Source organism: Drosophila virilis, chromosome X, assembly GCF_030788295.1.
Source record: "Drosophila virilis strain 15010-1051.87 chromosome X, Dvir_AGI_RSII-ME, whole genome shotgun sequence".
Taxonomy (NCBI): domain Eukaryota; kingdom Metazoa; phylum Arthropoda; class Insecta; order Diptera; family Drosophilidae; genus Drosophila; species Drosophila virilis.
Window position 1 is genome coordinate 12,491,845 of NC_091543.1, and position 25,171 is coordinate 12,517,015.

At 42.3% G+C, this 25,171-nt stretch overlaps 5 protein-coding genes across 8 annotated transcripts; 3 read left to right on the forward strand and 2 right to left on the reverse strand.

Annotated features, from left to right (window-relative positions):
• Positions 1 to 1,061: 1,061 nt before the first annotated feature.
• kdn (citrate synthase) lies at positions 1,062 to 15,151 on the forward strand. Of its 4 annotated transcripts, none has more exons than XM_015170227.3 (3): positions 1,062 to 1,192; positions 13,486 to 14,463; positions 14,558 to 15,151. In XM_015170227.3, the coding sequence occupies exons 1-3, from the start codon at positions 1,163 to 1,165 to the stop codon at positions 14,927 to 14,929; spliced, it is 1,380 nt and encodes a 459-aa protein (XP_015025713.1). In that variant the 5' UTR covers positions 1,062 to 1,162; the 3' UTR covers positions 14,930 to 15,151. The 4 variants fall into 4 exon arrangements, with proteins under 4 accessions (XP_015025713.1, XP_015025714.1, XP_002057408.1 ...); XM_015170228.3 differs by lacking the exon at positions 1,062 to 1,192 and adding an exon at positions 6,415 to 6,649; XM_002057372.4 differs by lacking the exon at positions 1,062 to 1,192 and adding an exon at positions 7,048 to 7,292.
• Positions 2,036 to 4,292, forward strand: LOC6633307 (zinc finger protein 771). Its single transcript, XM_002057370.4, has 2 exons — positions 2,036 to 2,170; positions 2,245 to 4,292. The coding sequence occupies exon 2, from the start codon at positions 2,501 to 2,503 to the stop codon at positions 3,620 to 3,622; it is 1,122 nt and encodes a 373-aa protein (XP_002057406.2). The 5' UTR covers positions 2,036 to 2,170; positions 2,245 to 2,500; the 3' UTR covers positions 3,623 to 4,292.
• ND-B16.6 (NADH dehydrogenase (ubiquinone) B16.6 subunit) lies at positions 5,166 to 6,175 on the reverse strand. Its single transcript, XM_002057371.4, has 4 exons — positions 6,020 to 6,175; positions 5,834 to 5,947; positions 5,546 to 5,766; positions 5,166 to 5,484 (listed from the first exon to the last, which is right to left on the reverse strand). Exons 2-4 carry the CDS (start codon positions 5,937 to 5,939, stop codon positions 5,347 to 5,349), a joined length of 465 nt encoding a protein of 154 aa, XP_002057407.1. The 5' UTR covers positions 5,940 to 5,947; positions 6,020 to 6,175; the 3' UTR covers positions 5,166 to 5,346.
• A 1,024-nt stretch (positions 15,152 to 16,175) lies between the features above and the next one.
• Marf (Mitochondrial assembly regulatory factor) lies at positions 16,176 to 20,944 on the forward strand. The gene is made up of 8 exons (XM_002057373.4): positions 16,176 to 16,454; positions 16,792 to 17,418; positions 17,490 to 17,779; positions 17,861 to 18,199; positions 18,660 to 19,589; positions 19,668 to 19,838; positions 19,934 to 20,130; positions 20,220 to 20,944. The coding sequence occupies exons 2-8, from the start codon at positions 17,133 to 17,135 to the stop codon at positions 20,419 to 20,421; spliced, it is 2,415 nt and encodes an 804-aa protein (XP_002057409.1). The 5' UTR covers positions 16,176 to 16,454; positions 16,792 to 17,132; the 3' UTR covers positions 20,422 to 20,944.
• Positions 20,945 to 23,020: 2,076 nt separating this feature from the next.
• Positions 23,021 to 24,599, reverse strand: PpV (Protein phosphatase V). Its single transcript, XM_002057374.4, has 4 exons — positions 24,345 to 24,599; positions 23,942 to 24,229; positions 23,706 to 23,860; positions 23,021 to 23,518 (listed from the first exon to the last, which is right to left on the reverse strand). The coding sequence occupies exons 1-4, from the start codon at positions 24,507 to 24,509 to the stop codon at positions 23,215 to 23,217; spliced, it is 912 nt and encodes a 303-aa protein (XP_002057410.1). The 5' UTR covers positions 24,510 to 24,599; the 3' UTR covers positions 23,021 to 23,214.
• Between the last annotated feature and the right edge of the window lie 572 nt (positions 24,600 to 25,171).

The window sequence follows — 25,171 nt, forward strand, 5'->3', positions numbered from 1 at the left end:
ACATTGTGCCTCGACTGGCGTTGACCACGTCAGCCAGTCTCTGGGAAGCGTCTCGACTGACGTATTGCGATCTTTGAAGCCAATCAAACAACCTACTCGTTTCCCTTGTCTATGTCTGTATGAAAAAGGGGGGAAAAGAAAAAAAAGAGAGAAAGAAAACAAAATAGAAAAGTTTTCCATAAGCTCGGAGCGTGGGGTGTACAATGACATCTCGCATTCAGCTGTGGAAATTCGCCCAAGTGTATGGAAATGTTTCTGTGATCATGTGAAATGTGTAAATAAACAAAAAACAAAAAAAAAAAAAGAGCTGAAAAATACGTATGTACGGGGAGTGCACGACTTGGAGATTTGATGCCAATCGAAATATTGCAAATATTTTAGCTGCCTTTTCTCTAGCTCAAACAGCGTACATATTTTAAGTAACGGGATTGCCCAAGTAACGGTAATTCATCGAGATATGCTCAGAAAACCAAAGTTCCCATATCGATATTTATCGATATATTTGCGAATAAGGTACCCCTAAAGTTGAGCTGTCTTAGCGAAGGCAGCGGCTATATCGATATTTATCGAAAGTATAAAAATGAAAAGCAATATCGGCAATTGTCAGGAATACGTGCATATACCTTATGGACTCGAATCTGACTCGTTCTGGCTGTCACATGCATATGCACCAAGCTCGTATGCCCCATTTACGCGCTCTCAATGGTTCCAGGGTATGCGAAATGAAAACATTTGTACGATCGTAGCGCATTAAGACATTAGAAAATGCCAGAATATTTTCAATAGCTGCATTTCTTTCAGGCACATATGCATATGCACATACATGTGTACATATATGCACATATGCATATGCACATACTTGGCGGATCGTCTTGCAATCGGCCCAAGGTCGGGCCGCGTGTTAATTAATGCAAAACGGACTGCAGAAATGGAGGAACTACTTTCAAGTGCATGCGACTGCAAGCATTTGGTTTAAAGGGTAATATATTGAGAAACACCTCTTTTAAGCACAAGTTAATATCGAAGTATCGTTTTTGTTTTCTTTCACGAAACTTACTTAGCTCCTTGCGATGTTTCATTCAGCTCACAATTCGAAACAATCTCGTTTAGTTAACATATTATTTTACAAAATTTTTGGTCATCTGAAAGATATAAGTACACGATGTCAACGATCCTCAAAAATGCCCGTTCGGTAAGTTAACGAACTACTCATATACATACATGCATTACATGCATACATGCATACATGCATGCATACTTACATATGTACATGCATACATGCTTGCATGCATACATACATAATAACTAGAGCTAGTTAGTCGCATAGTATAATTAGCCGTAAGCATATTATTCATTACATTCGACAATTGCACACGAATTCGCCAGGCTGCGGATAATACATTTGCCATCCGAATGCCTTGGCAACGTGACAAAAATGTGTTTAACCATAAATGTCCACATAACAAGCATGTGCATCTATGTATACCCCCCATTTTTTGTTGTTGTTGCGACGCGTGAGTTCAAGATTGCGCAACGTGCGAATATTATGAACCCAGTCAAGACGGCGATTCCATCTACATCTTACGAAACAAAATGGCTGACAAGCTGCTTTCCTTCCAAAAATAAAAACCAAAGGCAAGAAAAACGTCAAAATTGGGGTGAGTTGGGGCTGTCAGTGCGGTGTGCTGTTTGAAATTTGCCGCCATTTTCCTTTGGGTAACAGATGCTCAACTGTTGGGCACACTGAACACGCTTCAGTCTGCAGCGCTGCCACCTTTTCGCGTTCCATATACGTAACTGAACTTTGCACATTATTCCAGTTGCTTTTAACGCAAATTGGAGTGTAACGTAAATGTTGTGAAGTTTATGTTGCTAGTGAAAATGTATTTAACTGCATTTCACATTTGTTAATTGCATTTGATAGTGCAACGTAACGTTAACTGCTCAACGTATTGCCAAATGTGTGACGTAAGCGCGTGATACGTGACGTATGTGTAAAATTCGTGATGCAGCCAACTTAACGTCAGTGCGATTAATACCAAAAACAACGCAGCATTTGTGCCAGTGTGACCATTGTTAGACGATGTTGCCACAATCGACGAAAATTGTGATATTGAAGTGGAAGAATTAAACTTGGTGGCAAGAAAGTCGCGAAAGAGTGTTGACTATTGTAAGAAAAAAGTATAATTTGAACGCGCCAAAAGTAATTTAGCAACTTGCGCATTGTTTACAAATATTTTACAGCCCAGCGACGACAATTCAAGCAAAAATTAATCAGAAACCTTAACTAACAAGCACTGACACACGCACACAACTAAAAAGAGAAGAAAAAAAAAATATATATATCTGCTGGAGGAGAGGCGCTGACGCTACGCCACGCCGCGCCGCGCCGCATAGAACAACAAATAGTCAGCGAAAATTAATAATATTATAGGCATTCATATAGACATAAAAACATTAGCAATTTTTATCAATAAGCGACGCTCACGGCAGCAGCAACATGAATTCGAAACGCATCAAATACACAACGCTGTCGAGTCCGACAGATGCGCCGTCCAAGGAGGAAATTGTGCCAGTTATCATACAGCATGATACAGACGATGTGGACGGCAGCGGCGAGTCGACACAGTATACATATGCCTATACGACCAATGAGGATGATGATACCGAAACGGCCGTGGTGACGCTTAGCGATCGCGACCATGAGGCGCTTGCCAATGCCCAGGAGGTGATAATCGATGAGAACGGGCATGCGGTGACGTTGCAGCAATTGGTGGAGAACAGCACCGTTGAGGAGGTGGAGACCATTGAGCAGGGCGACGGCACACATACCATACTGCACATTGTGCCGAACATGGAGGACGATGAGGATGATGATGAGGAGGCTATTGAACATGATGATGATGAAATTGTTGGCGTTGAACATGAGGAGGGCGAGGAGCAGGACGACGAGGAGGATGATATGGGCTCAATTGTGTTTGAAGGCACCATCGATCACAGTCCCGAATCTGATTCGCAGTCGCGCAACAAGACCTTCTATTGCCCAAATTGTGGCAATTGCTATAGCGCCGCCGGCTCACTAAAGCTGCACATGCGTGCCTGTTTGCGGCAGCGTAACGAGGTCTCTGCCGAGGATCGCAAATGCAAGGTGTGCAGCAAGATCTTCAATTCGGTGGCCTATCTCAAGGAGCACATGATGCGTCACACTGGCGAACAGCCGTTCCGTTGCACGCGCTGCTATCGCAAATTTGTTGACGAGGCCAAATATAATACACACATGGATTCGCACAAGCATCAGGACAAGCTTGAGGCCGAGGCCGAGGCATTGGCCGCCCAGCATGGCGGCAAAAAGGTTGTCGTCAAGGAGTTCACCTGCTCCTTCTGTTCGCAAAACTTTACCGTTGTCTTCGATGTTGGCCAGGTGAAACGGCGCTATGCCTGCGATGCGTGCCGCGACAAATACTCAAATGCGGAGGCGTTGCGCCAGCACAAACAACAGGTGGAGGAGAAGCGCGAGTTTAGCTGCGAACGCTGCGGCCGCAAATTTGTGTTCGAGGGCTTCCTGCAACGCCATCTGCCCACCTGCGATGGCAGCATCAAGCGTCGCCGTGACATGAAGTAGAGGTGGCAGCAACGTGATGGCAATTGGCGGCGACGGCGCAAAAGATCCGATAAGATCGACAACGATCCGGATCAGCAGCTGCATGATATCGGGGATCAACAGCAGCTGCAGCTGCAGCTGGAGCACGAACAGAAGCACAAGCAGCAGCAGCAGCAGCAGGAACAGGTGCTGATGTCGCCGCCAATGCGTTACGTTGTTATCAAACAGGAACAGCTCGAGGAGCTGGAGGAGAGTGTTGACCAGGAACAGCCCTAGAGGCAGCTCCAAAAAAAAAAAAAACAAAACTTTGATAATATACTTTTCTTTCTTACACACACACACACACACACACACCAGCTGTAGTTAAATACTAGCTTTTAGGCAGTCCCAAGCGCGCCTCCAGCTGGCAATGTAATTATAATTTTCTCTCTCCACGTCAAACAAGAAAAAAAAAGAACATTTTCATTGCTGCGCTCAATTTGATATCGAACGCACACCTACACACACACACACACACACACACACACACACACTTGGTTCTTGCCACGCTGGGGGCCGTAATACATATAAATACACCCTAATATATATATATAAATATATAAAAAACAAACATATATATATATATATGTGTATATATATATAAATACATATAGAGAAAGATATCGACGACAACACGAGCAGTAAAATCGAACTTGATATAAACTTTTTTTTTTAATATATAATAATAATTATAAGAATTTGTTATGGGAGTTTATCGAGGCATATATATATATATATATATATATATATTAGTTTATATCCATATATCAGGGCTGCGTACAATGTCAAATGTGTACTGTGTACTTTTTATTCAATTTATACTTTTCCATTTACCATAAACGGATCTGAAATGATCTTGAATCAGCCGAGATATTGCGTAAAATTCCCCTAAAATGAGAATATGCTGCTTACACAATTACAATTATTGATGTTGAATTCAATAAAAACAAAAACCGTGAGAAAAAAACAAACGAAAACAAAACAAAACAAAAAACTGTAAACCAAACATTTTGCTTTGACTTCTCGTTTAACTAACCATAAGCCATATTATGTATATTCCATAGTTGTTCCTCGCAATTTTCATATTCCTGCTTTTGACCATTTCCCTTAGAAGAGCTGTGTATATGGAACACAGATCGCACAAAAAAGATCCTTCAGGATATTTAAGCTTCGTCAAATTCTCATCGAATTATAAACTGTTTCGTTTTACGGTTTGAGCCAAGTTCTGGTTCAAATCTTGTTTTGGCATACATTTTACAAAATTTCCAATATTTTCCTTTGAATTGCCCGTTCTGCTGAAAATATAGCATTTCTTACATATTTTCATAAAGAAATTTTGGGCTAGATTTGATTCCCATCCGAAGTTTCCGTTCTGGTTCAAACCAAAATAATTAAACCCCATTTGAACCGATTTCTAGCCTAGATTATTGTACAGAACTTTCTCATGCAACTATATGATATGATTGATATACATTCGGAACGTGTGGCCTGTGTTTTCTCGCGAACATAAAAAAACGACACGATGTTTCTTTTACTTCTCTTTCTTTCTTGGTAACCAATGCAGTCAGCAATTGGTTTATTACTCATTTTAAATAGCGCTTAGGCGCAGCTACAAACAAAAAAGGTGCATTAACTAATTAGCTGAAGAGTGGAAGCAGTCGGCAGCAGCAGCCGGATGCAGCTGTCCTGCTTCCAGCCTTTTTCGTTTACGACCAGAGCTTGAGATGTGCACGCTTGGCGTATGATTTCCAGTCGGCGTGAGCATAGAACTCCTTGAATATGGGTGTAACTAGTGTGTCCTCGGGCAGTGTCTTAAAGATGGGCTCACCATACCAGGTGCCCACCTGGCAAAGAGAATGGAGAATACAATAAACGACCCGTGATTTGTCTCTGAGATGCTCTTACCTCCCAGCCGGGCACGTTCTTCATGAGTTCAGCCTCCTCGTCACGATTGCGGCGCAGTTGGCGCAAAAATTCGCGATCACGCTCCGCTATCAACAGCGGAAAGATAACGTTCTGGGCCGAGCGCATCTCAATCTCGTCGCGCCTAACCTTTTTGGCTGTCAAATAATAGATGCCCAGACCGACAGCGGTGACGGCCACATAGGTGCCAATCATGGTGAAGCCTGCGTTGCATAGAAATGGAATCAGTTTTAATGCTAATAATTATGGACAACAGCTGTTTGAATGCACCTGTGAAATAGCTCTTGGGCGGCACACGAGCAAAGGGTATCTTCTTGTAGCCACCGGGCGGTGGTAGATCCTGTTTGGGGGGCACATGCGGCACGGCCGTCGCCATGTTGGCTGCTGCAATGTTGTGGAATGCATGGTAATGGCATGTGTCCAACTATGGCTGTATATAAATCAAATTCGACTTACGCTTTGATAATTAGTTGAAAAATACGAAATTGCCAGCTAAAAATTCAAGACGCCTTTTGCATAACACGCAGCGCAATGTGACCACAACTGACAACCAACAAAATACCAAAATCGTAATCAAAAATGTGCAAGTGCTCAACTGAATAACTTGATGGGAAGCGTCTTTTCTAATTTTGCTCAACTGTCTGCCAGTCTGCCGAACAGTTTGTGTTCGGTTTTAATAATTAACATTGCCAATGTCTGCCATAAGCCAAGTTGACAGCTTTAAAATGTCAATATTTTAAATACTGAATCAGTAACTAAATTGTTAGCTGTCAACTAATTAGAAATTCTGGCAGCTCTGACAGCTGACTGCATCAGATTAAACTGTGCCACAATTAATTAGTTCAAATTTTTCAAATTTGTGTGCTCGAAATATAATTTATTTCATTTGAATATAATATTCATATTAATATGGCGCTACTGCATAAACTGGTTGCTGTCAATCGGTCCATAATGTTCTGGCATCAAAGTCGCTGCATTAAAAGTAGTGCCTTGCCATCTAATCCGGACTTTAAAAAGGAGATGTCTGAAGCGCAGATAAAACCAATTGAAATACGAAAGGACGACAGCGAAACAAATATGGGACGGGTGAGTGACTATTGTTAGTAGAAATGGATTCAAACATTGCGCGGTTGCCGAAAGGTAAACTGCCTTTTATCAGCTGGGTGCTGTGTGGGTGGTAGAGCAATTGTTTTTGGTATTTTCATTGTTATCGATTATTGCGAATAACATACTTGCTCAGTTAAATAACCAAATGTTGCATTAAATGCAATACGCAAACAAACCAGCAATTGGTAATTGTTGCTTAAACGCTTTGACAATCGCTTAAAGTTAATTATATTGGTTTTAGCTCTCCTATTGTTAGCGATATGCAGATATAATCTAAATGTATCGATAGTTGCTGCAAACACCAACGACAAGAACAATCGACGGATAGCAACTGAAAGGCAGCCAACGATTCGAATTCGAATAATATTTTTACATTCAGTTGCCGCGCAGCTGCCGTATAGGAAGGGAGAGTAGGAAACATTTTTCGCTCGCCAAACAAACGACACAAGAAAAGAACATTTCCAAATTCTTCACTGGGGGAAAGCAATTTTTTTCTGTGTGTGTGCGTGTTAGTGTTCAATATTTAACACAGCGTTTGAGTTGCTTCTCAAAACTATCAGCCAAATTAGCATAAATCATGTCGATCTTTCGCATTTCTGCAAGTAAAATTGTCGAAGCACAGGTGAGTTACAAACGACGCCCCCACCCCAACCCTATGCATTAACTGTTACTCTGAATGCTAAACAATTTTCACGCAATGTTTTTGTTGCTAAAGGATCTTTATACTTAAGCGTGGCTTGACAGCGGCGCACACACACACACGCACACAGAACACGCTCTCACAGTACGCGCTTGTATGTGCTTCTTTGTGTGCGTGTGTGTGTGTGTGTGTACGCGCGCGTTGTTGTTGGCAAGGGCAACGTCACGCCAAAAACCCAGCCATGTGCTTGCGATTAAAAAAAAAAAAAAACTACTGAGCGCAAAAAATTGATTGCTGCTTGTCTCCAGCTGCCCCGCACAGCCCCATAATTAAACGCCCAAATAAAATACTAGGAGTTGTAAATGTATTGCTAGTATTTCGCTATGTGCTAATTTTCCGGCAGTAGTGATTACATAATCGCGCAGAATTTTCACTTGGCTAAAATAGCGAAGCGCGAATCTTCTTTATAAATAAAACTCTCACCAAACGCAGACGCAGTCGCCCTCGCTGTCGCTGTCGCAGTCGCAGTCGCAGCGAGCGTCGCTGTTTGAGTTTAATGAACTTCTTCTGCATTTACCAGCTGCATCTTTCCGTTGTGCCATTTATTTATTAAGTCTTTTTTGTTGTTTAATTTCCATAAACGTGTATCTGGCGTTTAATTTGGCTTAAAACCACGCGGCGTCTCTGGCCTTAGTCTTGTAATATTACAACAACAACAACAAACGACAGCGGCAGCAGCGCCGCTCTCAAAAAGAGCGGCTCTCAGCAAGAGTGTTGCCAGAAATTAAAAAGCAAAAAATGCTAAAATCGATTAACAAATTTATTTGCACTAAATTATTAGTATTAGCCTGCAATTCGTTAACAACATTTTTGTTTATAAATTTGTGTGACTTGCAAACATTTTAAAATAATTACCCATCAATTAGGGCTTAAAATAAATGAATAGCCCAATTTCTGCCAATAGCGAAACCCAGCTAAAAGAGCTAAAACTAGCTACAAAATAGCTTAAATAGCAACACTTCACTCAGGTAGCTGAGTCGGTACGCTCTCTGCTGCTGTTGCTATGCCTCTCTCGTATGCGCTCTCTTCATTTACAAAGCGCGTCACGTTGTTGTTGTTGTTGCCGCTGCTGCTGCTGCTGCTGACGCTGCCGTTAGCTGCTCTTCTCTGCATATGCGAGGCGCTGTTTTTGTTGCCAAAAGTATTTTCTGCATTTGTTATTGCTTTTGCTACTGATCCGAGGACAGCGCCAAGAAAATTGTCCGCCGAACGACCTTTAAGAAATAAACGCAGCCCCTTCCCGCCCAACGCTAACGCAGCCTGCAAACAAAAAAAAAAAAACAAAGAATGAAATACGTAAAATTAATCGCCACGTATGTGCACAACATACGTACGTGTGTTGTGTGGATTATGTAATATCGAAAAATCAGCACACAAGTGTATGCATATATTTTTTGTTTTCAATCGAAAAATCAATACATATCCCCGGGCACACACACACACACACACACACACACACATACACACACAAGCGGCTCACAGGACGAGCCTCCTTTTGTTGCCTTTTTGGATTTTTTTTTGTTATTGGCACCGTCGAGAGTGCGTGAGAGCGCGAGTGCGGAGAGAGAGAGTGAGAGAGTGAGAGGAGAGAGCCGGAACGGGCTACAGAGCAGGAGAGAGGCATGCAGATAATGAGCAAATGAATGTGACGCAAACAATTTTCGATGCGTAATACAAAAAGTTAAATAATCTATTTTGCGCTTTCTAAATGGTTATGCATACGCCCGCTCTGTGGCTATTTGAACAATTGGCATGGCGCCAAAAAGAACGCGAAGCAACAGCAAACGTCCTTCGCGCCATTGTTGCTATCGTTGCTATAAATATATAAATATGTAGGTAAAAGGGCTTGATATTTGCATTGCATTCTCTTCCGGTCTAACATTACAAGTAGAACACTCTCGGGCCTGCAAAATGCCAACTATATACACACATACAAATACATTACATATAAACAACATCATAGCAGCAGCAGCAGCAGCAGCAGCAGCAACAACAAATGACACGCAAGGCCTTTAGGCAGCGCTAGCATTTGACGTCCGGCCAACTTAATAACAAACACGCGAAATTTTTTATCGCCCAGACGCTAATACGTCACGATACGTGACCAGCGCTTACGTAAAAGTTGGTCGCTTCGCGTAGCGTCTCTGCCCTTTTGGCAAATGCGTGTGTGTGTGTGTGTGTGTTTGTGTTCTCTCTCTTCTTTTGCGGGTGGAAGTGAGCACATTCCTCAGAGGCTGCGTTTTGTCGCTCTTAACAGCTGATCGGACGATTGCATAAGAAGAATGTCATTCATTTGTACCCAATGCGAATTCGCAATACACAAGCGAATTGAAAAAGAGTTTAGCTAAAATACAAATTGTTAACAGCACATCAATTTAAATTTAGCATTATATTATATGCTACTATATAATAAATTATTAAATTTATGGCGCCTAATCTTTGATAGCTTGCGGCCAATCTTGAGTGGCACTTTTTTGTTTTTTGTTTTTTTTTTTATTTATTTTTTTGAGAGTGCCCACCTGCAAGCTCTCTGCGGATATTTAAAGTTTTATGCTCGCTTGGGCTGATAACAATGGATGGCGTCATGGAAACTTTGTATGGTAATGAAATTGTCGCCAGTGATAAGGTTAAAAACGTTGCTAGATTTGCTGATCATGTGACTTTGTGGAATCGGGCGGAACAGAGTTGGGCAGCGTCCCATTAAAACTGCACTCTCATTGGGTGTTGCCTTTACGCGGTATATCAACATTTGCCAGGCATTGTACCGCTAATGCGGCCCCATCTAACGGTGCTTAACTGATAAGCATGACAAATTTGTGTGGGGGGCACATGATCGAGATCGAAATCGACGTCTGCTGATAGCAGAATAACAAAAAAAAAATTATAAATTGAAATTGTTAGAAGCGGTGTTAATTTAATTAGTTCTATCCATATAAACGAACAAACCGCATAATATTTATAGAGCGGAATGCGATACCCATCCCTAACACACACAGTTCAAATATTTACATAGCTTTTGCCTTGCTAATGAAGAGATTGACGATTGAGACAGTTGCGAAAACACGGCGCAAGAGAGCAAAGCAAGCTAATTAGCTGAGCGACGCGACGATGAGAGCACAGCCTAGGTGCGAGCGAGATAGCCGAATGGCTAGCTGGTACTTTTGAGTGATTGATGAGAGTCGCCTGTGATTGACACAAAACAACTGACGGAACATTGAACCAGCCAGCGATGTTTCGAACGCATGCATGTGCTTCCCCCTTTTCCGCCGCCTGGAAACTGTGTCGCAATTAAAAAGCTGACTCAGAACGTCTCTCATCAGAGATTTTGTTGGGTGGCCAGAAATCCCAGCGGTACCGATCGGCACCGACGTCTGGTTACGTCATCCGCTTTTGGAACGGCGCTTATATTTATACTTAATCTCTCCGATTAGGCTCCAAACAAAGGGATGCAATGAATTGCGTATAACTCAGGCAATTACTAAATTGCGAGTAGTAAAAAAAAGAAAAAAAATTAATGACCAACAGACGAATGAGGCAGACAATTGAAATCGTCACGCAAGCCAGAAACGAGAGCGAAAACTTACCGTTACAGCGAGAGAGAGAGAGAGAGAGAGAGAGAGGGAGAGGAGATAAATGTGCCAAGTCACGGTCAGCCGCAGAAACTACTCAATTTGGACACACTTCGACTGCAGCTTGCAACTCTCTTGTTCACCTTGGTGCCAAAACCAAGAAAACAAAAAACAAAAAAAAAAACCTCTCTCGAATAGAGAATTGTAAATTGTGAAGGTCGACACTTAGACGATTGTAAAAACGTATTGTTTATGGATCTGTCATGCCAGTCGTAATTGCACTTGGATTAAAATGCTCGGTTAATTACAAAAAATAAATAAGGGGGCTAAATTAAATGCTATCCGATTGATTGAATGCTTATGCAACACATTGTTGCAGATCGCGACTTTAATCTCCAGCTGCCTGCGGCCAACACGCGACCATATGATCACATACATGCATGCATATGTGTGTGCAAGCAGCATATAAGAAAATAATATATATATGTATATGTACATAGTATAATATATAAGCGATAAGTTGGGGCGCGCGTGAAACCGTTGCGCGGACCTTCAAATTTTGAAACGCTTATCAGCGGTGGGGCGCTGGCGCAGCCCCCCCCCCCCCCTCTTCCTGTCCCAGCATACCTATACCAGAAGGCAGACGGCCGCCCGTGAAACTAATCTGATTATTTTTATGACTTTTACACATTGTGTGCGTGTGTGTGTGTGTGTGCATACAACAAAAGGCAATAAGATAACGGATTCGCCAAGGAAGCCAAGCGAACGTGCGTGGGCCCCTCCCCCCCCCCCCCCCCCCCCCCCATTTGTTATGCAACAAAATGCCACTGAACTGAGTCCAATTAAGCATGCATGATGTGTCATCTTTGTAAGGGTTTCTTTTCGCAATGTGACGTATGTATCGTGTGTGGGACTCACGAACGCCAATGTTATGCAAGCGCTACTCAACTCTCTCTCTCTCTCTCTCTCTCTCTCTCTGTTGCTCACAGGCTCTGCATGTTTGTCTGCTTTTTGGCACATGATTAGCCGATTCAAGCAAACAACGACAGCTCAATTAGCACCTGCTTGATGCTGGCGTCGCGGTCGCTGTCGCTGTCGACGTCGACGTCGCTTTTGCGGTTTGTGCACCTAACAAAACGGCATTTGGTTATATTTTGCGGCAATTGGCTCAAATTGCATTTGTTGTTGCTGGTCACTCTGCATTTACAATAATCAGTATTATGTTACTATCTGGTCACACGATAATTTTCAACGTATAAACCTTCACTCTGTTTGTGTTTTATGGAAAAAAGGATTCTACCTTTTAATTTGATTATCGTATTGTCTTGCGTAGCATCGATAATCAATGCAAGACGTATGCGTAAATTATTACACAATTTTATCAATGAAATCGCGCTTTTGGGGCCGGTCCAGCCACAACCGGTTTGTGTGTGTGTGTGTGTGCTTGTTTTTGTGCACACACAAATCAATATCGATATGCATAAAAGAAGGCAAACCGAGCTCTCACACACACTCACACACACACACACACACATTCACAGCAGCAGCAGCAGGCATGCAATTCAATTTGCAAGCGAATCCGCCGCTTGGCGGCGCCACAAGTTCACATGGTTAATTGAATTTGCTGACCCACTAGCCGCAAAAAAAAAAAAGCAACAAGCGAGGTAGGAAGAGAGAGAAAGAGAGAGTGAACGAAAGATCGAGAGACTGTCAATCAAAGCAAAATTGCACTTTGCGCTTGAGCTTGGATTCCGTTTTCATTTCCATTTCGTTTCGTCGGGCCAAACGACACGCGCGTGGCAACAGCAACAAAATGCTGGTCCAAAAAAACAATAAAAAAAAAACGAAAACACAAAACAAAACAAAAAATAGCAAAAAAAAAACTAGCTGTAACCGGACTGGCGGATCTGTTTCTACACGCCAACGGTCTAACCTGCATTGAACTTTGCGAGTAACGCGCGCTTTTGTTGAAGTTTTTTAGTTGCTCTTTTTTTTTTGCGTAAATTATGCAACAACAACAAAGAACTGCAGCCCCTGCGGCAGTGTCGAAACGGCGCTGAGTCATGAGAATGAAGCTGAGCTCGGGCGGCTACAATCGTAGCTCTGCTCTGCTCTGCTTATCAACAAATGTGGTGTGTCTCTCTCAAGCGTGTCTAGGGATTGGCGCAGCTTATCAATCATATTGGAATTCAGCGTAATTTTACGCGCAATTGCCCCTTGAAGTGCAGCTCAATGACAGCCCATTGGATTGGCACATCTCGGGCAGATTGTGTTATCGATAAACCGAATCAAGTACGGACATCAATTAGCCAAAATGTTGCAGCATACTATCCTTGATGTTAAAGAGCAGCCATGCGCTAGTGTTGCCCACTTTTGGCAGGAAATGAAAGCCTAGCGAAAGCACAAATTTAGCAGAAGGAAACATTGCTGAAATACACACCCACACACACACACACACACACACACACACATCTACACACACATCTACACACAGTAATGTGAAGAAATATAATTAATTTGATTTGCATTGTTACCTATCCTTATAGAAAGTTCCGGCTATTGGAGCTTATGTGCGTCAAATAGCTTCTGAAACCCGCACCCTGCGCGAAGTGCTAGCTTGCAAAATCCCAGAGGAGCAGGAGCGTATTAAGGCATTCAGGAAGCAGCATGGTGGCACAAAGATGGGTGAGACAACCATCGATATGATGTACGGTGGCATGCGCGGCATCAAGGCATTGGTCACCGAGACCTCTGTGCTGGATCCCGATGAAGGTATTCGGTTCCGTGGCCTATCCATTCCCGAATGCCAGAAGGTGCTGCCCGCCGCTGAGGGCGGCAGCGAGCCACTGCCGGAGGGCCTATTCTGGCTGCTGATGACTGGCGATGTGCCCAGCAAGGAACAGGTACAGCAATTGTCCTGCGAATGGGCCGATCGCGCCGCACTGCCCCAGCATGTGGTTAACCTGCTGAACTGTATGCCCACCACACTGCATCCGATGTCCCAGCTGTCGGCTGCCGTTGTTGCCCTCAATCATGACAGCAAATTCGCCAAGGCCTACTCTGAGGGTGTGCACAAGACCAAGTACTGGGAATATGCGTATGAGGACAGCATGGATTTGATTGCTAAACTGCCAGTGGTTGCTGCCACAATTTATTGCAATACCTATCGCGAAGGCAAGGGCTCCCGTTCGATTGACTCGAGCCTGGATTGGTCGGCAAATTTTGTGAAAATGCTCGGATATGATTCTCCCGAATTCACAGAGCTCATGCGTCTCTATCTAACCATTCACAGTGATCACGAGGGTGGCAATGTGTCCGCTCATACTGTACATTTGGTAGGCTCAGCTCTCAGCGATCCCTATCTGTCTTTTGCTGCCGGCATGAATGGTTTAGCTGGTCCTCTGCACGGCTTGGCCAACCAAGAGGTGCTTGTTTGGCTGCGTAAACTGCAAAAGGAGGCTGGCAACAATCCGTCGGAGGATCAGCTGAAGGATTACATCTGGAAGACTCTGAAATCCGGACAGGTGCGTCAATCAACATATAAACTAATATATAAATAATTGATTTTCTTTGTTATACAAACAAAAAAAAAAAAAAAACAAACAAACAACAAAATAGGTTGTCCCTGGCTATGGTCACGCTGTGCTACGCAAGACCGATCCTCGTTATACCTGCCAACGTGAGTTTGCCCTTAAGCATCTGCCCGATGACGAGCTGTTCCAGCTGGTATCAAAAATTTACACCGTGGTGCCGCCAATTCTAACTGAACTTGGCAAGGTGAAGAACCCCTGGCCCAATGTTGATGCCCATTCGGGTGTTCTGCTGCAATATTATGGCATGAACGAGATGAACTACTACACTGTGCTGTTCGGTGTCTCCCGTGCTCTCGGCGTGCTCGCCTCCCTTGTTTGGGATCGTGCTCTTGGCCTGCCCATCGAGCGCCCCAAATCCTTGTCCACCGACGCGCTCATTAAAATGGTGAAGAAGTAAGCCTAACACAGCGATTCAAGGATGGACAGACTGCATTTTCTAATGCAGCCAAAAGTGGCAGGGAGGATGGGAGCAAGTTCTAAAAATGTAGCAAGCAACGGATAAGAACACAAAAAAGAAACAACAACAACAAAAAATATTAATAATAAAAAAAAAAAAAAACAAAAGAAACCAATTAGAAACGAGAAGCTGAATATGTAGCAAGAGTAGCAGAGAGAATTAGAGAGACGACGGGATGGAATATTGACCGATAAATCACGAATATATAGGTACATATATATACGTAATGTATATATATATATTTATATATATATATAACGGACACGACAATGTTGATATTGCGCTAGTTTAGCCAAGTAGACCGAGCGTAGTAGAGAAACTGAAAATTGAACACAACCAAATAGGAAATCACAAGCAAAATAACAAAAACTGCAACCACAAAACAATAAGTTGGAAATAAGGCAAATTGATATATATAAATATATATTTAGTAGTTTAGCTAAATAATAAATAAATCATTTAATGAACAGCAATAGCAAAAATGAAATCACTTAAATATTATATGTGTAAGCGCTATTTATACCATATTAAGTTATATAAACGGGAGACAACTGTTGTTTGGCACATCAAAAACAATAACGCTATTATGTTCAGCATTTTTTCCCAATTATATCGTGTCCTCTTCAATATGCACAACACATATGCCCTACCCTTGACAACTGACAACTGCTTAACTACACTTTTAGCCAATATTATTTTGGAGGCGTTTGATACATTGACTTTACTTACCAAATTATCCATGCCCCCCCCCTCCGCCTAATATATATCAACTAACTTGATAAACAAATTTACTTTTAATTTACCCTTTAACTTTATAGTTTTTTTTTTTCATTTTACGTTTATTTTAAAACAATGGAAACATGTTGTTATTTTATGTAATTTATTGCAAACCAGTAAATATAATAACGAAAAATAAAATACATAGAAACAAGTGGAACGAAAAACCTCTAAAAAAAAAAATAAACTTAATAAAAAAAAAAAAAAAACAGAACAATAATATACAAAGAAATGCACTCAATTATTTTCATACTGACCGTATGGTTTGTCAATTTGAATTTGCGCGAAATACTGTGCAAATCGATTAAATGTGAGCTTTAGTGGTTGCACAGCTGCACGACTTATCGACGGGCCGCCGCAAATGCAGTACATCGATAACGCATGACATTTATCGATATAAGTTTGGTCTGGCCTTTCAGCTCTGCTGTGGCCGACGATTTGTGCACCGTGTTACATCATTTATAGACAAATTATAGTCAAATTAAACAAGCGCTGTCCCACGCAAAGTGACTGAGTAAACAATTTAGTTATAGTTTATAGAAATGTGCATGCAGTTGGCAATTTGGAGCGCGATTTCATAACAAACCAAGGAGCCCGAAAGCCAACATCAACGTGAACTTGCGGGCTGCGTGTTTTGGGTCGCGTTCGCCGGAAACATAAACACACGATGAGCGAAAGCAGTAATCAGGTTAGTTGCTGGTCAGGTATAACAGTGTTCAGCTCTCAATTTGAAGACGCAAAACGCGACAAACAAAATATATTATCATCAGCATATATATTTTTCGTTGATTACGATTGCAAACACATACACACATACAAACACACGCGCGCGCACACACGACATAAATAAACTGCGCCGTTGCAGCAGCATCTGTATGTGTGTGTGTGTCTTATTGGGTCTCTCTGTGTGTGTGTGTGTGTGTGCGTAAAAAGCACACAACATTTTAATTTTCGCATTTAGACTTTTTGTTTATTTTGTAACGCCTTTGAAGTCATATTTTGTTACGTTTGCCTTTTCTTTTCAGTTTAGTGCCATTGATTTTTGAGTATTTCAACCTAAAAAAAAAAAAAAAGAAAGAAAAAAAGAAAACAGTGAGAATCGGAAAAAATAACAAAACGAGAGTTAAAAGCAGCCAAAGCCGATACCGATATATCGATAACAATAACAGTACTTGAATCAACGTGCACCTTCTTATCGTTATCGTTTTGAAGTGAATTATTATTATTATTTTGTTGTTCTCGAGTTTTTGTTATTGCCAACAGAAAGCGGCTGGGGCTGGGGCAAGGGCATTGCACATAGGCTGCATACCTTTTGTTTTGTATCAAAATTCTCTCATTTAACAAATATAAAACGCAACCCAAACAAATGGCGGCCTACTTGAATCGCACCATTTCACTGGTGACTGGCCAAACGGGCCCCTCCGGCAACGATAAACACTCAACGGGCACGGACTCTGTTGACAATTCACGTCACGGTAATCTGTCACTGCAAACGTCCGCTTCGTCCACGTCGGCCAACATGACCGACAATCGCATGTATCAACCGAATGACAAATCGCCGCTGCAGATATTTGTGCGCGCCAAGAAGAAGATCAACGATATTTATGGTGAAATCGAGGAATATGTGCTGGAGACAACCACGTTCATCAATGGTAAGTCCTAGAGTCCTGGATACTCAATACCAAAATGCGATTGCTAAATATATAATTTTCATAATTTTCAGCTCTGCACGCGGACGCAGAGATTGTCGATAAGGCGGAACGTGAGCTATTCGAGAGCTATGTGTACAAGGTGGCTGCCATACGTGAGGTGCTGCAGCGGGATCACATGAAGGTCGCCTTCTTTGGACGCACCTCCAATGGCAAGAGCTCGGTGATCAATGCCATGTTGCGTGAAAAGATATTGCCCAGCGGCATTGGACATACAACAAACTGTTTCTGTCAGGTGGAGGGCAGCGACGGCGGCGAGGCCTACCTCATGAAGGAGGGCTCCGATGAGAAGCTTAACGTGGTGGTAACTATCTCGCAGCACAGATAACACCCACACAACTCATTCATATTGTTTTGTTTTTCTTTTTTTTTTGTGGCTTGGCAGAACATTAAACAATTGGCGAATGCTCTGTGCCAGGAGAAGCTCTGCGAGAGCAGTTTGGTGCGCATCTTTTGGCCACGCGAACGCTGCAGCCTGTTGCGTGACGATGTCGTCTTTGTGGACTCGCCGGGCGTTGATGTGTCAGCCAATTTGGATGATTGGATTGACAATCATTGTCTAAATGCGGACGTATTTGTCTTGGTACTGAATGCCGAATCGACAATGACGCGTGCCGAGAAGCAATTCTTTCACACCGTTTCACAGAAACTATCAAAGCCAAACATTTTTATATTGAACAATCGCTGGGATGCGTCAGCCAACGAGCCAGAGTTTCAGGAATCGGTAAGATCGATGCATATATTTATATATATATATTCAATTAGCTCTAGCTCTATTCTTATATTACGTAAGCCTATTTGTAAATGTTGTTTGTATATATTTTTTTTTTTTTATATATTACCTTTATTTACCTACACCCAATACCATATATACAAAATATGTAACAACGCCAGGATCTGGCTAAGGTAATGTTATCCCGATCCAGTTTCTGTAAAATGCGCTTTGTTGCCTGTATATTTTGTTTTGATTTGCGGCTCTATACGTAAATATGTCTTCGGTTTCGGTTGCGCCTGTAAATCGTTTACGAATGCGCCAGTTAAAGTTACAAATTAAATCCAAAGGCATATTTATGGTTAAAGTTTTGTGTTTTGTGCGAAATCGAATGCAATTCTGGCCAGAATCGAAAACTAATGCTGCTTCTTATGGCTGCTGGTGCTGCGTGCTCCTGTTATCCGATCTGCAGGTGAAATCGCAGCACACGGAACGCTGCGTCGATTTTCTCACCAAGGAGCTGAAGGTCAGCAATGAGAAGGAGGCCGGAGAGCGTGTATTCTTTGTGTCCGCACGCGAGACATTGCAGGCGCGCATCGAGGAGTCCAAGGGCAATCCGCCGCATTTGGGTGCCATTGCCGATGGCTTTCAGATACGCTACTTTGAGTTTCAGGATTTTGAGCGCAAATTCGAGGAGTGCATCTCGCAGAGCGCCGTCAAAACCAAATTCCAGCAGCATAGCTCGCGCGGCAAAAGCGTATCCGGTGACATGCGCTCCATGCTGGACAACATCTTTGAACGGATCACAATCTTTCGCAATCTGAAGCTGGATCAAAAGAACTTGCTCACCGAACGCATTCAAGGCACCGAGACGCAAATGATGCAGGTGACGCGCGAAATGAAAATGAAAATTCACAATATGGTCGAGGAGGTGGAGGAGAAGGTATCCAAGGCACTCAACGAGGAAATCTGGCGGCTCGGCGTTCTCATTGATGAGTTCAATATGCCCTTCCATCCGGAGCGTCTGGTGCTCAACATCTATAAGAAGGAGCTGAACGCTCATGTCGAGAGCGGCCTGGGCAGCAATCTGCGCGCTCGTCTCTCCATGGCGCTGGCCATGAACGTGGAGGCGGCCCAAAATGAGATGACCGATCGAATGCACGCTCTGGTGCCAAATGAGCAGCTGGCCACGAATAGCGCCAAATTGGCGGTGCGTACGCAACCCTTCGAGATGCTCTACTCATTGAATTGCCAGAATTTGTGCGCCGACTTTCAGGAGGATCTCGAGTTCAAGTTCAGCTGGGGCATTACGGCCATGATACAACGGTTCACGGGCAAGGTGCGTGAACGCAGCAAAAAGCAGCATACGCCCGCATTGGTGAATCGCCAGAGCAGTATTGGGGTAAGCCAGTCCGAGCATAGCCCAAATTGAGTCCATTTAACAAACGCCGGATTCCAAACGTCTGCTGTTACATTTCAGCATACTGTTGTTACGCCCGTCAGCACGCCCGTGGAGACAACGCCCGTTTGCCTGCTGCCCGCGCCCGGCGTTGGCGGCATTACGCCCGAACAGCTATCGGTTATATCGCGCTTTGCCATGTCCTCGATTGGTTCGCAGGGCACCGTTGGCGGTCTCGTTGTTGCCGGCATTGTAAGTATGGTTGGTGTGCTGTGCCCTGATTATATTCACCGGCTGCCTAGCAGGTGCTATTATATCGCTATGTGCTGAAAACCGAACACTTGCAGATGCTGAAAACGATCGGCTGGCGCGTTCTTGTTGGCATTGGTGCCCTCTACGGCTGCATCTATCTGTATGAGCGCCTGTCGTGGACCAACTCGGCCAAGGAGCGCGCCTTTAAGGGCCAATACGGGCGACATGCCACCAAAAAGCTAAAAATGATTGTGGACCTAACATCGGCCAATTGCAGCCACCAGGTGCAGCAGTAAGTGGACGACTCTCATTGAATACACTCTGGCATCATTTATATATACACATATATATATATATATATATAAATCTATTTCACATCAGGGAGCTGTCGAGCACATTTGCGCGCCTGTGCCGCACCGTGGACACCGCCACCACCGATATGAACGAGGAGCTAAAAACGCTGGAGGCACAGCTCAACGTGCTGGAGGCGAATCAGAAGCAGCTCAAGCTCTTGCGCAACAAGGCCAACTATATACAGAACGAGCTGGACATATTTGAGCACAACTATATTGCGCCGCAGTAGTAGTTGATGCAGCTGTTACGGATGCACTGCATCATGGAAGCCTTAAACGGAACAGCACGACGACAACAACAACAACGACAACAACAACAACAACTTTCCCCATTAAACAAAACGAAACAAAACAAAAATGAAAGATCTTGCAATTGTTGAAATTAGTTTTTGTTTTTTTGTTTTATTTTTTTTTTTTTGTTTTTTTTTTTTTTTTAAGGAATTATTTTGCCCAAATTGTTAACGCATGTGTTTTAGTTTGTATTCGCATTTTTTTTAAACAACTTTGCAGCTATTTTTAGTTGTTGTTTGCCGCAGACAAACTTTGTAATTCTTAACAATGATTCTTGCTCTTTTTTCTCCTCTTTTTCTCTTCCATTTTTTTTTTTTTTTTTTTTATATATACATATACGAATATATTGTAATTGTTGTTGTTACACTCTGCATACACTGTGACATGGCCGGGCGCCATGAAAACAAAAACAAAAACAAAAACAAAATTATATAATTATATCGAACACATTATTATATTGAATAGTCATTGTTTATTATTGCGTACAGCTAAAAGTGTTAATAGAATACGACAATTTACGATATTGTTTATAAACAAAGTTTTATATTTGGATTCCCCATCTCTGTACGTTAAAAGCAAATTGTAAAATAACTGGCACAAATAGCTGCAGCTGTTAAATAAACAATTCTTTTTGTTTATAAACATAGTGTGCGTGAAAGAGACAGCCTGCTGCTGCGTCCGTGTTCAGCCATCGATTATTTGCATAATTATCGCAAAATTGTAATTGTTTTTTTTTTTTTTTTGTTAAATTAACTAATGTACTGCCAAATTGGCAATTTATTTATTGTAGATTCATCTTGCATAACGCTGTTGCAAATATTTTTTGCCAACATGTAATTCCTGACTTGGCTTTAGATTGTTCTTATACCCTGTAAAATGCAAAATGTATGCAACACGCAGTAGGATGCAGCTCCGAGTCGATCTAGCCTTGTCTAAACATGTCTGTCTGTCCGTCCGTCTGCCCGTCCGTCCAGCCGTCTATCTGTCCGTCCGTCTGTCTGTCTGTCTATCTGTCTGTCTGTCCGTCTGCCTGTCTGTCCGCCCGTCTGTTTGCCTGTCCGTCCGTCTGTTTAAACACAAGGATCTGAGAACTTCGAAGAGCTAGAGACTTTAAGTTTAGTTGTAGGTCCTCCTAGTCCATGCGCAGATCGTGTTTGTTTCCGATATTCTAGAAAATTATATAGATTTGCATTTGGTGTGTGTTCAGAGTATCACCCATTCGGGAGCTCCCGACTAGAGCCTCATACTTGTTAGTTTTGTAATTCCCTCCAAAGTTTCTTATGGAAGCCAAGCGATAGAGATGTCCGATTTGATGCGTTTCTGTGCAGTTCATAGATCCAGAATTCTTGAGTTGTTTACAGAAATGTAAATCTTTGGACTCCTTCTGGCCATATAACTATAACTATAATATAACTATATTCTCATATATATCGTAGATAGTTTTATATATGTACTTTATTGTTGTCCGATAGTTGATCGTTCGTTACATAAAGCCTAGAATCTGCGCGTGTTTGCTTTCCATTTAATATAATATAATATAAGCAAAAGGTATTCTCTTTACTGAAAATTTGGTCCTTTGTATTGTGCATTAGATCCTTGATCAAGCATTATCAATGAATTCTCCGCTCATAAATTATATTTAAGTTTTTATGCCCTGCACAAAAGAAAATTCTTCTACTAGTTTTAAGATTTGGCAATTCTCGGGGCACCTTTAAATTTGAACTAATTATCGATTAGTCCCTCCCAAAATATATTATAAGCTTTGTGGGAATCGGTTTTTGGGCTCCAAATATTTTCAGTTCATGTTGTGCAAAGTGTTCCGTGCCTAGCTCGGCAAGTACTATGATTATGATATTGATCAAAGATCGCATATAAATAATAATAATTAAAATAGAAACGCAGCTGAGACGATTTCCTTTCTATCAGCACATTCAACAAAAACCGAACAAACGAATCATATGCGGTTTGCGATCTATATTTTGTACTTGGCATAAAAGCTATTAAACATTTAGTTAATTTGTGGGCCAGCAAGTAAAGTCTGCCCGACAACAATTCGAATCGGAAACAAACAGTATTAATTAATAGCTAAATACAGGCAATTTTATAAACGTTCGTTTTTTTTTTTTTTGTTTTGTTTTAAATCTCTACAAGAACTTTCACTTAATTAATTTTAAGAAAAAGAAATGCATTTACAAGTTGTCTTTTGCTTTTATGGGTTTTCCTTTTGAACGGGACGCTGCTGATTCGGTTTGCTCTTGTGCCACACAAGCAAAAAGATGGAAAATAATTAAAATATATATATATATATATATATATATATGTATATTAAGTGATATTTGTTAAACGAATAGTTAATATATATGTATATATATATATATATATAAATAACGGCTGTATAACCGGAAACAAAATACAAGGTTGAACAAATCTTTTGAGCATAATTATGAATACAATCCTCTCTCTCTCTAAGTGCTGAATTATGGTGTTTACAAGCTTGTGTGTGCATAGGTATTGTGTATGTGTGTGTGTGTGCATAGGTATTGTGTATGTGTGTGTGTGTGTGTGTGTGTGTGTGTGTTATTGTTTTGGTTTCTCTGCTGGCGTCGGCCGATTTCGCGGCTATTGAATTGAATCTATTTGGTCGCTGGCAGTGCGAATGTCAGTCGACTGGCAGCGGCGGGCGGACGTGGCGGTAATTTGTTGCATGGTTTTGATTGTGATGCTTGCGAGCTTTACAAGAAATAAGGCGTCGTATTCTGTTTGGGTATGACACGCTCCGAGTCTGGCACGGCCAGAAAGATTTGCGTTTGCCTCTGTTTCGCCGTATCGAAGCTGAGTATGGCCGCCACATTGCCACAACGATAGCAATAGTTGGGCGCGGACCAAACGGTGACCAGTTTGCCCTCAAACATATACTTGATGCCCTCGTTGACCAGCTGGTGTGCTCGACATATCAAGTCCAGATTGTTGATGGTCATAAAGTCTTTGGTCACATTATGGCCAAACAGCCAGCCAGCGCCACGCGGACTCTGGCCCCTAAAAGACAGATGGATTATTAGCCGAACCAAAGGAGGTTAATTGCCCTCAACCAGGATGAGTAACGTTCATTGTGGCGTGACTCTTTTTGAAACTGGATCTACAGAGTTCGGCTAAGGTCACACAACCACCCTCAATGGCATTACTCATCCTGGTATTTGTATTTGAAGGGTTTTTGAGCATTCACCAGTATTCCATGTCCTCCGGGTCGGACCAGACCAGATCACAGAAGGCGCCCTTATAGGGTATCTCACCATTGCGCTCGATTGTTCGTATTTGATCTAGCGTTATAATCTCCGGACTGAGACCGCCGTGCACGCACAGCACGCTCTCGTCAATGATCTGAGAATGTGATGCGAAAGCAGGCGGAGATTAGTTTTTGTTGTGTGTGTTTGTGTGTGTGTGTGTGTGTGGAGTACGTACCGCAGCAATTGTGAGCAAATCGAATACCTTGCAACAGTATTTCCAGCCATTCGCATTGCCATATTTGCTAAAGCATTCGTCAAAGAAACCATAAACCTTTGTTATCTGGCGCGTCTCGTGGTTGCCCCGCAGCAATGTTATGCGGCTGGGATAGCGGGCCTTGAGGGTCAGCAGACGTGTGAATGTCTCCAGGCTGTAATAGCCCCGATCAACAAAATCGCCCATGAATATGTAATTCGTGTCGGGCACCTGGCCGCCAGTTCGAAATAGCTGCTCCAGATCATAGAACTGTAAGCGAAATGTGCGATTAGTTTAGGCATTGTGTGATAATAACAACATTTGTTTTGCAGTTCGGTTGCCATTAATAGCAGTGTGACCGTGTATGCCATCATTGCCCATTCACCTGGCCGTGTATGTCGCCACATACTGTGACGGGCGTGCTAACTGGCTGTATGTTTGTCTCCTCCAACAGTATGTCGCAGACCATATCACAGAGTTTTTTCAATTCATTTTCGGGCAAATATTTGCAATCCTTAACAATCTCTATCCATTTGTCGACATCACCCATTATTATTCCTCGGTTTTGTGCAGCGCACCCAAAGCCAGTTGATAAAGTTATTGGAAAAACGCAACAAAATCCGCAAAACAGTAAAATACCAAGCCGAAACGATAAACATAACTATCGATAACGATAGGCGAATGTAATGTGCTGTTCGCTGCGCGACAGTCGCATCCAACAAATGCACTAAAATTGGACAGCGCGAAAAAATACTATCGATATGTTAACGAAATATATAGCATGCTGTTAACAGAGCTTCTGTTAAATGCATTCGAATCTAGCATTTGGCGCGAATTCAAAATGATTCAAATACATAACTTACATATTTCTTTGAGCTATGAGCTATCATGTTAAATAAGTTTGTGAAAATGCTCTAGTGCATAATACTAAAAGATTATTGCTGCTTTTGTTTTCTCAAACTAAGCTTTCTTTTTTCTTTTTCTTCTTTTGCCGTGGTTTGTTATCTGGCCACCCTTTTTTTTTTTTTTTTTTGTCGGTTGTTGTTTGTCTTACGGCTTTTAGCACAAAATTAGTTGTAATTAGCTTTTGCTTAAAGCAAATCATAATTAGCAGCCAGCACTGGGACCAAAAAGCCCGAGTTGAGGCCAACGTTGCCACGATTCCAGCTCTCGCCCCTCCTCCTACTTGGCTTACTCCTTGATGCCGGGCTT

What these genes read in the sequence shown, in the direction of transcription:
- Marf (XM_002057373.4), top strand. Translation starts at nt 17,133, where the DNA reads ATGGCGGCCTACTTGAATCGCACCATTTCACTGGTGACTGGCCAAACG. An exon ending in ATGAGAAGCTTAACGTGGTG is followed by an intron (nt 17,780 to 17,860) that starts GTAACTATCTCG and finishes GTGGCTTGGCAG; the next exon opens with AACATTAAACAATTGGCGAA. An exon ending in GTCTCGTTGTTGCCGGCATT is followed by an intron (nt 19,839 to 19,933) that starts GTAAGTATGGTT and finishes GAACACTTGCAG; the next exon opens with ATGCTGAAAACGATCGGCTG.
- PpV (XM_002057374.4), bottom strand. Translation starts at nt 24,509, where the DNA reads ATGGGTGATGTCGACAAATGGATAGAGATTGTTAAGGATTGCAAATAT. An exon ending in ATTTGCTCACAATTGCTGCG is followed by an intron (nt 23,861 to 23,941) that starts GTACGTACTCCA and finishes TCACATTCTCAG; the next exon opens with ATCATTGACGAGAGCGTGCT. An exon ending in CCGGAGGACATGGAATACTG is followed by an intron (nt 23,519 to 23,705) that starts GTGAATGCTCAA and finishes TCTGTCTTTTAG; the next exon opens with GGGCCAGAGTCCGCGTGGCG.
- kdn (XM_015170228.3), top strand. Translation starts at nt 6,473, where the DNA reads ATGGCGCTACTGCATAAACTGGTTGCTGTCAATCGGTCCATAATGTTC. An exon ending in GCGAAACAAATATGGGACGG is followed by an intron (nt 6,650 to 13,485) that starts GTGAGTGACTAT and finishes CTATCCTTATAG; the next exon opens with AAAGTTCCGGCTATTGGAGC. An exon ending in AGACTCTGAAATCCGGACAG is followed by an intron (nt 14,464 to 14,557) that starts GTGCGTCAATCA and finishes ACAACAAAATAG; the next exon opens with GTTGTCCCTGGCTATGGTCA.
- LOC6633307 (XM_002057370.4), top strand. Translation starts at nt 2,501, where the DNA reads ATGAATTCGAAACGCATCAAATACACAACGCTGTCGAGTCCGACAGAT.
- ND-B16.6 (XM_002057371.4), bottom strand. Translation starts at nt 5,939, where the DNA reads ATGGCGACGGCCGTGCCGCATGTGCCCCCCAAACAGGATCTACCACCG. An exon ending in GCCCAAGAGCTATTTCACAG is followed by an intron (nt 5,767 to 5,833) that starts GTGCATTCAAAC and finishes TATGCAACGCAG; the next exon opens with GCTTCACCATGATTGGCACC. An exon ending in AGAACGTGCCCGGCTGGGAG is followed by an intron (nt 5,485 to 5,545) that starts GTAAGAGCATCT and finishes TCTCTTTGCCAG; the next exon opens with GTGGGCACCTGGTATGGTGA.